Source organism: Mercenaria mercenaria, chromosome 1 (assembly GCF_021730395.1).
Source record: "Mercenaria mercenaria strain notata chromosome 1, MADL_Memer_1, whole genome shotgun sequence".
NCBI lineage: Eukaryota > Metazoa > Mollusca > Bivalvia > Venerida > Veneridae > Mercenaria > Mercenaria mercenaria.
The window spans coordinates 63,102,436-63,117,179 of NC_069361.1; the positions used below are offsets into that span (position 1 = coordinate 63,102,436).

Genomic DNA, 14,744 nt, shown 5'->3' on the forward strand with positions numbered 1-14,744 from the left:
AACTTTTTGCTCTAGCAGACCCTAACAGGGGTAAAGCGCTATCATTTGTATAAACTTGGAAGAGGACCTTACCAGGATGCTACAGACCAATATGGGTGTTTCTTTTACCAGTAGAATTATGTAAATTGTGGACGATAGACAACGGACCATCTACCTATACTAATAAAATCATTAGGCAAGTGTAATTGGGCAGTTGTCATAGTGGTTGCACGTTTAAAGCCTTTTCTACTCATGTGGAAAGAATGGCATGGAAAGTATAGCATGATGTGGAAAGTATTGTATGGTGTAAAAGGTATGGTGTGGAAAGTATTGTATGGTGTGGTAAGTCTAGTATAGTGTTGAAAGTATAGTATGGTGTGGAAAGTATAGTATAGTGTGGAAAGTATAGCACGGTGTGGAAAGTATAGTATGGTGTAAAGTATGTTGTGGATAGTATAGCATGGTGTGGAAAGTATAGTATGGTTGGGAAGTTTGTTGAAAGTATAGTATGGTGTGGAAGGTTTTGTGAGGAAAGAATAGTATAGTGTGGAAAGTATAGTAAGGTGTGGGAAGTCTGTTGAAAGTCAAGTATGGTGTGGAAAGTGTAGTATGATATCTAAAGTTTTGTGAGGAAAGTATAGTAAGGTGTTGGAAGTCTATTGAAAGTCAAGTATGGTGTGGAAAGTGTAGTATGGTATCTAAAGTTTTGTGAGGAAAGAATAGTATAGTGGGGAAAGTATAGTAAGGTGTCGGAAGTCTGTTGAAAGTCAAGTATGGTGTGGAAAGTATAGTATGGTGTGGAAAGTTTTGTGAGGAAAGAATAGTATAGTGTGGAAAGTATAGTAAGGTGTGGGAAGTCTGTTGAAAGTCAAGTATGGTGTGGAAAGTATAGTATGGTGTGGAAAGTTTTGTGAGGAAAGAATAGTATAGTGTGGAAAGTATAGTGAGGGGTGGGAAGTCTGTTGAAAGTCAAGTATGGTGTGGAAAGTATAGTATGGTGTGGAAAGTTTTGTGAGGAAAGAATAGTATAGTGTGGGAAGTATAGTAATGTGTGGGAAGTCTGTTGAAAGTCAAGTATGGTGTGGAAAGTTTTGTGAGGAAAGAATAGTATAGTGTGGAAAGTATAGTAAGGTGTCATAAGTCTGTTGAAAGTCAAGTATGGTGTGGAAAGTATAGTATGGTGTCTAAAGTTTTATGAGGAAAGAATAGTATGGTGTGGAAAGTATAGTAATGTGTGGGAAGTATGTTGAAAGTCAAGTATGGTGTGGAAAGTATAGTACGTGGTGGGAAGTCTGTTGAAAGTCAAGTATGGTGGGGAAAGTATAGTATGGTGTGGGAAGTCTGTTGAAAGTCAAGTATGGTGGGGAAAGTATAGTAAGGTGTGGGAAGTCTGTTGAAAGTCAAGTATGGTGGGGAAAGTATAGTAAGGTGTGGGAAGTCTGTTGAAAGTCAAGTATGGTGTGGAAAGTATAGTATGGTGTCTAAAGTTTTGTGAGGAAAGTATAGTATAGTGTGGAAAGTATAGTAAGGTGTGGAGGATATGCCGTAGAAAGTTTAGTATGGTTTGGAAGTTTGGTGCTGAAAGCATAGTATGATGTGGAAAGTATGGAATGGAAAGTACCTCAGCATAAACCCAACAGAATCCTGACAACTGTTGGTAACCATTCCCACATTAAAATATACTTCATTTCAATCTTTGAATGACAATGGGATGCAAAATTTAAGCTACTGTAACAGATTTTCACATTTTATTTTGTTTTTTAAAATATAATAACAGTTTCATTATATTACAAACATAAGAAGAACATAATACACTTGTTGATCAACCCTGTCAACACAACACAGTACTTATATACACTTTTATCCATTGTTACAATTAAATTTTCTTTTTAACCCTAAAATCTTGAAATATTTTACAAAGATTATAAAAGTTAAAAAGTTTACACAATGTTGCAAATGAAGAACTTCAAAGTAATATACAAGTACATTTAACAAGCAAGAAACAAAGAAATAAGTAAATTAATATACTGAAATGTTGACTAAAAAATTTGTTATTCTCTTTTAAATTTTTCAACTTACCTTTTTATGTATTTTACTATCAAGTTACATTGAGAGGGGAAAATGTTATTAAATATGCAAATATACACAGGAGAGTTGTTCTCCCCTGGTATGTGTAGTCTAGAAAGATGATATACACTATATGTGTAGTCTCAAAAGATGACATACTCTTTATGTGTAGACTCCAAAGATGACATACACTATATGTGTAGTCTCGAAAGATGACATACTCTATATGTGTAGTCTCAAAAGATGACATACACTTTATGTGTAGTCTCAAAAGATGACATACACTATATGTGTAGTCTCAAAAGATGACATACACTTTATGTGTAGACTCCAAAGATGACGTACACTTTATGTGTAGACTGACTCCAAAGATGACATACACTTTATGTGTAGACTCCAAAGATGACATACACTTTGTGTGTAGTACAGAAAGAAGCAACTTTAAACACATGTCAGACAAAACTGTTACTTGTTCATCCATATCCTGTTTTCTAAGAAATACTAAAACAAAAAAACTTCAAGTGGCAGCAAATAATATACTCCTCTATGTTTAGTTAACATTTTTTTCTCATTTTAAAAAGATACAGTTGAACACAATACAATGAAATTACTCTGAATAAAGATTACAACTTTTTTCTAATTAAAGAAACAAGAGCTGTCACTGGAGACAGCGCGCTCGACTATTTCGATGCTGGATAGTGAAACTGGGCACATCTGAGGAAACAAGAGCTGTCACTGAAGTGTTTAATTACTCCAATTGTGGATGAAGATATTGCACAATAGCCTGAGCCTATGTCAAAAATATCAACTTAAAGTAATAAGAGAGGTAAAGATAAAATGTATCAAAACACTATATAAGTATATCCTAAGCAAAAAGGGGCATAATTCATTAAATATTGGTGCCATAGTTATGCAGCTTGTGTCATATAGTGTGGGTGATGATGCTGAACAACTATTTTAAGTTTGAATCAAATCCATTCAGTAATAACAGAGACAGAGTGAAAGTGCATCAAAACTTTAACCTAAAATTCTAAGTAAAAAGGGGGAATAATTAATGTAAAATGGGTGCCAGAGTTATGCACCTTGCATCATATGGTGTGGGTGATGATGTTGAACAACTATTTTAAGTTTGAATCAAATCCATTCAGTAATAACAGAGACAGAGTGAAAGTGCATCAAAACTTTAACCTAAAATTCTAAGTAAAAAGGGGAAATAATTCATGAAAAATTGGTCCCAGAGTTATGCACCTTGTGTAATATGATAAGGGTAATGATGTTGAACAATTGTTTAAGTTTGAATCAGATCCATTCAGTAATAACAGAAATAGAGTGAAAGTGCATAAAACTTTAACCTGAAATTCTAAGTAGAAAGGGGAATAATTCATGAAAAATTGTGCCAGAGTTATGCATCTTGTGTCATATAATGTGGGTGATGATGCTCTATTTCAAGTTTTTATCAAATCCATTCAGTAATAACAGAGGTAGAGTGAAAGTGCACCAAAACTTTAACCTGAAATTCTAAGTAAAAAGGGGGAATAATTCATGAAAATATGGTGCCAGAGTTAAGCACCTTGTGTCATATGATGTGGGTGATGATGTTGAACAACTATTTCAAGTTTGAATCAAATCCATTCAGTAATAATAGAGATAGAGTGAAAGTGCATCAAAACTTTAACCTGAAATTCTAAGTGAAATAGGGGGGATAATTCATGAAATATTGGTGCCAGAGTTATGGCCCTTATGTCAGGTGATGTGGATGATGATGAGGAATAAGTATTTCAAGTTTGAATCAAATCCATCAAGTAATTACAGAGATAAGTTGAAAAAAGAAAAAGTGCACCAAAACTTTAACCAAGGTGGGGACGCGGAAAGACGCCGACGCCGGGGTGAGTAGGATAGCTCTCCTTATACTTCGTATAGTCGAGCTAAAAATGGAAATGAGGAAAAAGCGCTAAATCAGAGTATCTGTTAGAAATGTCATCATTTGTGATAATCACTGCCCCATTAAAACAACTATTCCTTGCCCTCCTCTCTCTAACAGAAACAACTTACAATATTCTTTAAAGGGATATTCAGGTCAGATAATGAAAACAAGAGGACCATGATGGTCCTGAATCGCTCACCTCTTCCCACATGATCCAGTTTTGAGTATGACGTCGTTTTTTCTATTATTTGACATAGTGACCTAGTTTTCGAACTCATGTGACCCAGTTTTGAACTTGACCTAGGTATTATCAAGATAAAAATTCTGACCAATTTTCATGAAGATCCATTGAAAAATATGGTCTCTAGAGAGGTCACAAGGTTTTTCTATTATTTGACCTATTGACCTAGTTTTTTAAGGCACGTGACCCAGTTTCAATCTTGACCTAGATATCATCAAGGTGAACATTCTGACCAATTTTCATGAAGATCCATTCAAGGGTATGGCCTCTAGAGAGGTCACAAGGTTTTTCTATTTCAAGACCTACTGACCTAGTTTTTGATCGCAGTTGACCCAGTTTCAAACTTGACCTAGATATCATCAAGATGACCATTAAGACCAACTTTCATACAGATCCCATGAAAAATATGGCCTCTAGAGAGGTCACAACGTTTTTTCATTATTTGACCTACTGACCTACTTTTTGACGGCACGTGACCCACTTTCGATAATGACCTAGATATCATCAAGGTGAACATTCTGACCAATTTTTATGGAGTTCCATTCACAAGTATGGCCTCTAGAGAGGTCACAAGGTTTTTCTATTTTTAGACCTACTGACCTAGTTTTAGACTGCACATGACCCTGTGTCAAACTTGACCTAGATATCATCAAGATGAACATTCTGACCAACTTTCATGAAGACCCATTGAAAAATATGGCCTTTAGAGAGGTCACAAGGTTTTTCTATTTTTAGACCTACTGACCTAGTTTTTGACCACACGTGACCCAGTTTCGAACTTGACCTAGATATCATCAAGATGAACATTCACACCAACTTTCATACAGATCCCATGGAAAATATGGCCACTAGAGAGGTCAAAAGGTTTTTCTATTATTTGACTACTGACCTAATTTTTGATGGCACATGACCCACTTTCGAACTTGACTTAGATATCATCAAGGTGAACAGTCTGACAAATTTTCATGAAGATTTCATAAAATATATGGCCTCAAAAGAGGTCACAAGGTTTTTCTATTTTTAGACCTACTGACCTAGTTTTTGACCGCACGTGACCCAGTTTCGAAATTGACCTAGATATCATCAAGATGAACATTCAGACCAACTTTCATACAGATCCCATGAAAAATATGGCCTTTAGAGAGGTCACAAGGTTTTTCTATTACTTGACCTACTGACCTAGTTTTTGAGGCACGTGACCCAGTTTCGAACTTGACCTAGATATCATCAAGGTGAACGTTCTGACCAATTTTCATGAAGATCTTGTGAAATATATGGCCTCTAGAAAGGTCACAAGGTTTTTCTATTTTAAGACCTACTGACCTAGTTTTTGAAGGCATGTGACCCAGTTTCGAACTTGACCTAGATATCATCAAGATGAACATTCAGACCAACTTTCATACAGATCCCATGAAAAATATGGCCTCTAGAGAGGTCACAAGGTTTTTCTATTTTTAGACCTACTGACCTAGTTTTTGAAGGCACGTGACCCAGTTTCGAACTTGACCTAGATATCATCAAGGGGAACATTCTGACCAACTTTCATAAAGATCCCATGAAAAATGTGACCTCTAGAGTGGTCACAAGCAAAAGTTTACGGACGCACGGACGCATGTACGCACAACGGACGACGCGCGATCACAAAAGCTCACCTTGTCACTTTGTGACAGGTGAGCTAAAAATTGGGATACCGGTATTCATATTCTAATGACAGATAAAGTTAAGATAAACAAATTATTTTAACTGTAACAAAAACAAATAATTTAAACTGTAGAAATGCATGATCACATTTTCGTATTTTTTGCTACTCGTACATTTGTATGCAAAATGTATTACAAGAATGTATTACTCCTTTTTAATTTTACCTTGGACAAGTTAAATAATTTAATTTTAAGAGTGATAATTTTGATTGGATAATGTGTAACATATTTCATGACTTGTCAAGATAGCAACATTTATACTCATCAAATGCTAAACCAGAACTGGGTAAAAAAAGCATCAATCAGTCCATATTTCATTAACAAGAGGGCCATAATGGCCCTATATCACTCACCTGTTATCATTGCACTTTAGGACAAGAAGGTCAAAAAATCATAATCAAGATCAATCAAAAGAATTATGAGGAAATATAGTTGAAATTTTCTTAAAAGTTACTTCAAATAAAATTATTTTCAAATCAGGCCAATAGTTTCATACAAGAAGTTTTCTGTATAGCCATATGGGAAAATGAGCCCCTCCCCAAGGTGGCCACTTTTTCAATGAATCAAAATTATTTGAAGGAATTTGGCAGAGGGTCACACAAGAAACATTTGTGTAAAATTATTTTGAAAACCATGCGAGTTTGGTTAAAATCAAATCATAAATGAAGCTGCTATTGTGCAGACAAGGTCAAAATAGCTAATTATGGCCCTTTCAGGGACCATAACTCTGAAACCCAAAAAAGAATCTGGCTATTTCTTACAAGTTGTGTGCAAGTTTGGTAAAAATCAAATCATAAATAAAGCTGCTATTGTGCAGACAAGGTCAAAATAGCTAATTTTGGCCCTTTCAGGGGCCATAAGTCTGGAACCCATAATGGGATCTGGCCAGTTCAAGAAAGGAACCAAGATCTTATGGTGATACAAGTTGTGTGCCCTTTAAGGGGCAATAACTCTAGAACCCATGATGGGGTCTGGCCAGTTTTCGTAAGGAATCGAGATATCATGCCAATACAAGTTTTGTATAAGTTTGATAAAAATTACTTGCATAATGTGGTCTCTATCGTGTTCTAAAGAAATTGTGGACGGATGACGGATGAAGGGCGATCACAAAAGCTCACCCTGTCACTATGTGACAGGTGAGCTAAAAATGCTTGAATATCCCTTTAGGCTGGAAGTAAGGCAGTCAATGTCTTTTATCCAGTTAAATTCTTTTGTTTTTTAACAGAACAAGTGATATTTAACAGAAAACTATATCTGTGTCCATAGGACACTAGTGTCCCGCACTTCCCATCACTGTACATGGTTTCAGGTGAAATATTTTTTTAAGATATATACAACACGAAGTTTTAAGCAGTTTATGTGTATTTTTCTCTAAGTCAAGGACCATAACTCTGGCCTGGCTGAGTGAAATCCCAAACAGAACACCAGGTGCACAACTTCACATGCTATATAACAATCCTCTAATGTTTTATGACTCTTAAGTCAAAATATTTTTTGAGATGTATGGGATACAAACTTTTATGCCCTTAATGCATATTTCCACCAAGTCATAGGCCACAACTATTGTTTTGCATAGTGAAATCCAAAACAAAACTTAGGTGCACGCGTTCACATGCTGAGTAATATTCCTACATGGCTTCATGCCTCTAGGTCAAATATTTTTAAGATATATGCAACACAAAATTTCAAGCTCTTTATGTGTATTTTTTAGGGATGGGAACGAATATTCGAAAATCGGTCCAATATTCAAATATGAAAATCAAATTAGAATATTCGAAAATTATTGTATAGTTTTTTTTTTTCAAAGTAAGTATCGTTGATTTTGGGCAATATAAACATGCTAATTCTGCAGAATAAATCCGTTTGTTCTGTCGTGTTTGTTTACCGCGTATCAAAAGATGTCCAGTTAACAAGAAAACAGCAATGTATAATTGGCAGGGGTCACATTTACGGATTAACAGTGTGCAACAGGCGTAAATGTGTCAGATGCATGTCAAAAAAAAAAACAAGAAAATTGCAATGCATAATTAGCAGGGGTCATCGTTACGGATTAACAGTTTGCCACAGGCGTAAATGTGATGCCTTTTTACATTTGTTCATTTTTATTGACGCCTGTTTTATGTAACAAATTTTACATTTATTTTTTTTTTTGAAATCAATACCAAATGTAGATATTGTCGATCTTTCTACAATATTTTGTACAACATTTCAGACTGTCCGCAGAATAAGTTTTCATCCGCAATCGGCCGTATTCGAAATAAATTTTGAAGTAGTTTATAATAAAATCAAGATGTAACATATGATTGATGCATAAGATCATGCTGAAGGAGGTTTAAGTCTGTATTTGTTAAGTTTATCGGCTTTTTACACGCCGATTGAAAATTTTCAAAATGGCGGCGGTAATACAACAGCGCGACACGTGCTTAAATTAGACGACCTGCTATTTTTAGTTCAAGTTGCGACGGTCTAAATTATAACCGATTTGACTTTTTTTTGTATCATTTTGAAGCTAAAACACTGAATTAATTAAATATGTTCATGATTATACTGACAGAATTGTGATATAAAACGCTAGGGTCGGGTTACCCGAAACAAACATTTTTTTAGGCCTTATTACTATGATGATTCACGTTTTTAAACAAGTATATGGCAATCACTTAATAAGAATTCAAAGCTTCCATTAAAACAAACCGAATATTCGAATATGGCAAACCAATATTCGAATATTGATTTCAGTATTCGTTCCCATCCCTAGTATTTTTCACAAAGTCAAAGACAACAACTCTGGTGTGACTGAGTCAATCCCAATTAAATATCAGGGGCACAGATTCTTGTACTGAATGACAATCCTGTGAGGTTTGATGACCCTGGGCCAAAAATACTTTTTTCAAATGGATCGACAAGGGCAACTCTAAGTGCCTCTCCCAACCCCAAAATTTTGGAGACATAACAAAAATGACCAGGTAATCAATACCAAACAGTTAAGAATGATTTACAATCAATGCATGTATTACTTATGATCCTGTAATTCCTGAAACTTGGTATTTACACTATATACATAAATGTCTATGTACAGTACAATATCTAAATAGCTAAAACAGATGAAAAATACCAGAAGCTCTTTATGACTGAAACTAGATGACTTGTAAAATGACAGTTTAAAGGCATTAGTATGTACTTACATGACAAAAACTCAGAAAATACCTTACATTGTATAAAAAGTTTACAGTTTATGAGTCTTAAGTCATTACCTTCTAGTGTACTGTTACTAAAATTGAAAGCTCTGTATTTTGGCAATGTCCTAATTACATTAAAATGTTAAGAGACAAATACACTTAAAGGTCCAATACTAAGGAAAGTGAACATTTTAATTTCTTTTAAAAAGCACAGAAACTATTTCATTTTATTGGAAAATGAAAGTAGGTATGTAGAAATTCGAAATAAATCGCAGTATATGTACAATTATTTTTCTATGAAGTCTGAAGAAAGTTAAAAAGACCTGGGGGGTCATTCTGTCGATTCATTGAATTTTCAACATAATACACATACATTTCTTTGAGTTCCAAAGACCTTCTGTAAATTTTGACCTGTCAATCTTCATTATTTAGTGTCTTGCAGAAGTCTATGCACTGGCTATGAAAAAAATTGCCAACTCACTTTCCCTTAGTAATGGACCTTTAAAACAAAGTCTATTCCCAGTACTTACAAAATGTTCCTTCAAACAAGATGACAAACATTTCCTACTCTGTGTAACTCTGCTGGAACCCTTCAGCACAGACACCCTTTCCAGACCTTACATTTAAGAGGAGCAGGTTCCTACTCGAGGTCTGTGTAAGCTTGTCTCGGGCAATTTAAAACCCAAATCTTTCTTTGTGAAATACTGCACAATCAGTTGTCAAATTTTGAAGTCTGTGATAAAAGCTCAAATACATTTTCAATGAAGTTAACTGCAGAATGTGTATATGAACAACTTGAAAATTATTTCAACACAGACCTGCAACAATTGGAATGGGACGACTATAAATGAATTCTTTAATTAAGGTCAATAATAAACAATTATTCTCATTATTGTATTCAAAGACCACTTCAAATAGTTGTTATAACAGATAACTTCACATTGCTTATGAACTCATATCTAAGTTTTGAAACAAATTAAGCTGTCAAAATTATCTTTAATAGAAAAATAGAAATCCTTCCCACCCCGACACGACAAAACAAGCACTAATATAAGATGTTTCTCGAGGAATAAAAAATAGTATATACAAGCAAACATATACAATCAGGATATGAGGTATTCTGTATGTGTATATACACATGAAAAATGACTGCTGGTATTTACAAATGAAACTTTAGATAAAATATATGTACAATAATTAATGTGAAAAAAGGGCTTAGGATTCCGACTTCAATCCTAGTCAGCTCAATGATTACACTGAAGTGTTCTGCCCACAATTCCCACAGTTAAAGACAGCTGCAAGCATTAAGTATAGTAAATTATTCCTATTATTACAGGCTATGAGAGTTATTGTGCTAAATTACTTCCTGCACATTATGTACTACCTGGATAGCCAGACAGCTGTTAAATATAGATTATGTAATGTATAAGATGTAAAAGCTACCAGTTTCATTTAATTAAGTTCAGCATTTATAAACAGAGACTTCTCACATTGCCCTAACTTCATAATAAACATACTCCACTGTGTATAGTCAGATAAGAAATGCACTAATCTTGACTTAAGTATAAAAAACCAACAAAAAAGGCAGTAACCAAAATTAAAAGTATTCAGCAAGTTCTTAAACACATTTTACCATTGGCTTTGAAAAACACTTTGCTATTATACCATAACAAATTTCCTAAAGGTGACCTTTCCTCCAATTTCAACAACATAACAATTTGAGGGCTAAGCATGAAACTATTGTAACTGCATATAAGTAAAGAACAAGATACAATAATTTCCACTTGCATAACACAATGGTGCTACTTGGTATGTACAACACCAAACATAGCTGATGGAGATGGGACTGCAGACAGCTTACTGGAGCAATAAATACACTAGGCACCTTTAATACCACCAGGTAACCAGGAATAATAACATGTTATTACAGGTGGTCATTTTAAGAGTGGACAACTAAGAATACCTTGCACACTGAAAATCTTGAGAAGTGAAACTAGGTGATAGATGGTTGTTTCGAGATGCTAACTATCATTTTCTCATGCTTTGCTTCAGTTAGCTTGAATGCAGTTCACACATTCTTTATAGACTGTAGGACGTATTTAGCATGAAGAAGTGTTTTTCATAAAAAAAAAAGAATCTTAAGTCCATGAAAACAGACTTTACCTAATGGAACTTTGAGATATTGGCCAGTGTAATACAGCTTGTCATATGTGTAATTACTGTACAAACAATTTGTAATAAGGCAATGGAAAGAATGAAAATTATTATTGCAATTGTGACTTTTGACGCAGATAACAAATCAAGCAAAAACAAGATCAGTTAATAAGATGAACACATTTTAACAGTCATCTCTTAAGTACCATTTTAATTGTGTGTTTGGGTACTGTCGCTGCTGTAGGTGGTGTGGTTGCAGAATTCTGGGCCAGTGGACTTAACAGATCTGGTACTTCCTTGCTAGGTAGCCGACGTCCTCTTGCCTACAAGGCAGAGTATGTCCACAGTTAAACACAAATATTAAAAATAGCACTACAGTCTTCTCGCATGAAAATTCAACAAAGTAATATCTATGACAAACTGATCAATACTCCTAGTATTTATAACAATAATCAAAATATCTTTATGCGAAAGGGAGCTATTTCTAGTCGTATAGATATGTTTGCAAAACAACGACAGAAGTTTTAATTGAATACAAGTCTCCAAATTTTGTAGGCCATTGACATGTGTAACGTGGAATGTTTCCTTGGTAACTATTTTCTTTTTTCTTCTTTAATTACATTAACAAACTGCAAAAACATGTGTGATACTATATTGTATATGCTATAACAGTGTATTCAATAATATGAAGCAGTGTTTTAGAGTTTAGAACAGAAGGATTATTTGTGTTTAAACTAGGACAACCTTGTGCATTATCTCCCTTTTGCCAGCTAACATCATGCCTGGAAGTAAATGTGTGTTAAACTTTAGCAATGATGATGAAGCATGCAATGTTTGAGTGAAACAGTTTTAACAATAAGATACTGTTCATTTCTCTTATTTCATATTCGTATTTGGTCTATTGTGAAATCAGTTATATACATTGGGGACTAATTTTCCTGAATTCCACGGTTGCAACAATCCACAAAGTTTAATTCCAATGGACAAATGCAATTCCTATTGATTGTATCTTTAGCAAGTAAAATCGAGGAATCCATGTCCCAATGAAAAAAAAAACATTTTTCTTAAAAAAAAAAGAAGAAGAAATTTTATACCAATAGAATTAAATGATTTCCTCATAAACAGCTTTCTAAACAGAAATAACTGCTATCAACCCTTACCCTGCTAAATTTCTATAATGAACTTGTCCTTCTTTCAATTTGGAAGTATCATATAACTGCTAAAAGGGGTGCTTACCAAAAGATACTGACTGAATGGCAAACAGTGCAGATTATGATCAGACTGCATGGATGTGCAGGCTGATCATGATCTAGACTGACCGCAAAGGTAGAATCAATCGTGTCCAGCATGGTAAGGGTTAAATGGTATCTGTACAAACACAGTCTGGTAATTGTTCTTTTTCATTCACTTTCTAGTATCAAAATCCAAATATATATTTTTTTTCTAATCAGTTTTTTTGACTGTGCTCTGGAAAAATGAGACCACAATTTATAAACAAACAGTATCTTACTTTAAGTTTAGGCAAACAAATTATTATCAACATAAACATAATTATAAAAAAAGCCAAATTATATTCTAAAGTAGAGAATGCTTTCATCAAAGAAAGGATACAATTTATACGAGCATTTACAGATCACAAAAAGAAAGAACTGATTATCATATGAGAATTTTTCTTTCAAAATTAACTTCAATTACTGAATATTAAACATCTATTTAACATGAATGTAAATTTGGTAGAATAAAATCTGTTTACTCTCAAAATTATATATGTTCCAATTACAACTTAACTTTCTGAGGCTAGCAGAAATAAAATCAAACAAATTTAAGGTGATTTTGCTAGAACCAAACATAGAAAAGGTAACATAAAAGTATATACAATATTAGGTTATTTAACACTGTTCTCTACAATATGGTGATGTATTTGGACAAATACTCTATAAAAAAATGTATATTGGATGAGATAATAGGCGAGTCCAGACTCTTTTGCAGGATGTGTACAAGTTCAAATATATCCTGTATTGTTCAAGAAAATGTTAAATTATGTTTTTATTCTATGCTTATTTTTCTCAGCAAAAAAGGAAGTAATACAGACTGACAGTTCTGTTTATAAAATTATAAATCACTTGGAGAAACATAGATTCACTAGCTCCAAATTGTAAATACTTTAATCTGTCAATGGCTTTTATTCTAGTTAATATGCAGATTTCCAATAGCAGCTACATGGTACAAAAGACCAATAACAGCTAAATGGTACAAAAGACCAATAACAGCTACATGGTACAAAAGACCAATAGCAGCTAAATGGTGCAAAAGACCAATAACAGCTACATGGTGCAAAAGACCAATAGCAGCTACATGGTACAAAAGACCAATAGCAGCTACATGGTGCAAAAGACCAATAACAGCTACATGGTGCAAAAGACCAATAGCAGCTACATGGTGCAAAAGACCAATAGCAGCTACATGGTGCAAAAGACCAATAACAGCTACATGGTACAAAAGACCAATAGCAGCTACATGGTGCAAAAGACCAATAGCAGCTACATGGTGCAAAAGACCAATAGCAGCTACATGGTGCAGAAGACCAATAGCAGCTACATGGTGCAGAAGACCAATAGCAGCTACATGGTGCAGAAGACCAATAGCAGCTACATGGTGCAGAAGACCAATAACAGCTACATGGTGCAGAAGACCAATAACAGCTACATGGTGCAGAAGACCAATAACAGCTACATGGTGCAGAAGACCAATAACAGCTACATGGTGCAGAAGACCAATAGCAGCTACATGGTGCAGAAGACCAATAACAGCTACATGGTGCAAAAGACCAATAGCAGCTACATGGTGCAAAAGACCAATAGCAGCTACATGGTGCAAAAGACCAATAGCAGCTACATGGTGCAAAAGACCAATAGCAGCTACATGGTGCAAAAGACCAATAGCAGCTACATGGTGCAAAAGACCAATAGCAGCTACATGGTGCAAAAGACCAATAGCAGCTACATGGTGCAAAAGACCAATAGCAGCTACATGGTGCAAAAGACCAATAGCAGCTACATGGTGCAAAAGACCAATAGCAGCTACATGGTACAAAAGACCAATAGCAGCTACATGGTGCAAAAGACCAATAACAGCTACATGGTGCAAAAGACCAATAACAGCTACATGGTGCAAAAGACCAATAACAGCTACATGGTGCAAAAGACCAATAGCAGCTACATGGTGCAAAAGACCAATAGCAGCTACATGGTGCAAAAGACCAATAGCAGCTACATGGTGCAAAAGACCAATAACAGCTACATGGTGCAAAAGACCAATAACAGCTACATGGTACAAAAAAACCAGTAACAACTACATGGTGCAAAAGAGAGAAAAATAAGTATAAAATAAAGTGAATTATTAAAGCAATGTACACAAACTAAAGCATGTTCTGAGAGTCCAGGTCTTGAGAAACATGCTAAGCACATGTATAGCTACTTATTGAAGAAATCACAGAGAAAAGT

The 14,744-nt window shown here is 34.7% G+C and overlaps 1 protein-coding gene across 3 annotated transcripts in view; it reads right to left on the reverse strand.

The window, feature by feature from the left end:
* Positions 1–1,710: 1,710 nt before the first annotated feature.
* LOC123536073 (poly(A) polymerase type 3-like) overlaps positions 1,711–14,744 on the reverse strand; it is a 45,313-nt gene continuing 32,279 nt past the window's right edge. The window contains exons 22-23 of one of the 3 annotated variants that reach the window (XM_045318886.2): positions 11,986–12,023; positions 11,425–11,564 (exon numbers count right to left, since the gene is read on the reverse strand). In XM_045318886.2, the coding sequence (XP_045174821.1) occupies positions 12,018–12,023 (6 nt within the window). In that variant the 3' untranslated portion in view covers positions 11,425–11,564; positions 11,986–12,017. Of the gene's footprint in view, positions 12,024–14,744 lie in introns of all 3 variants that reach the window. The other 2 variants (XM_045318876.2, XM_053549227.1) reach the window with 2 other exon arrangements.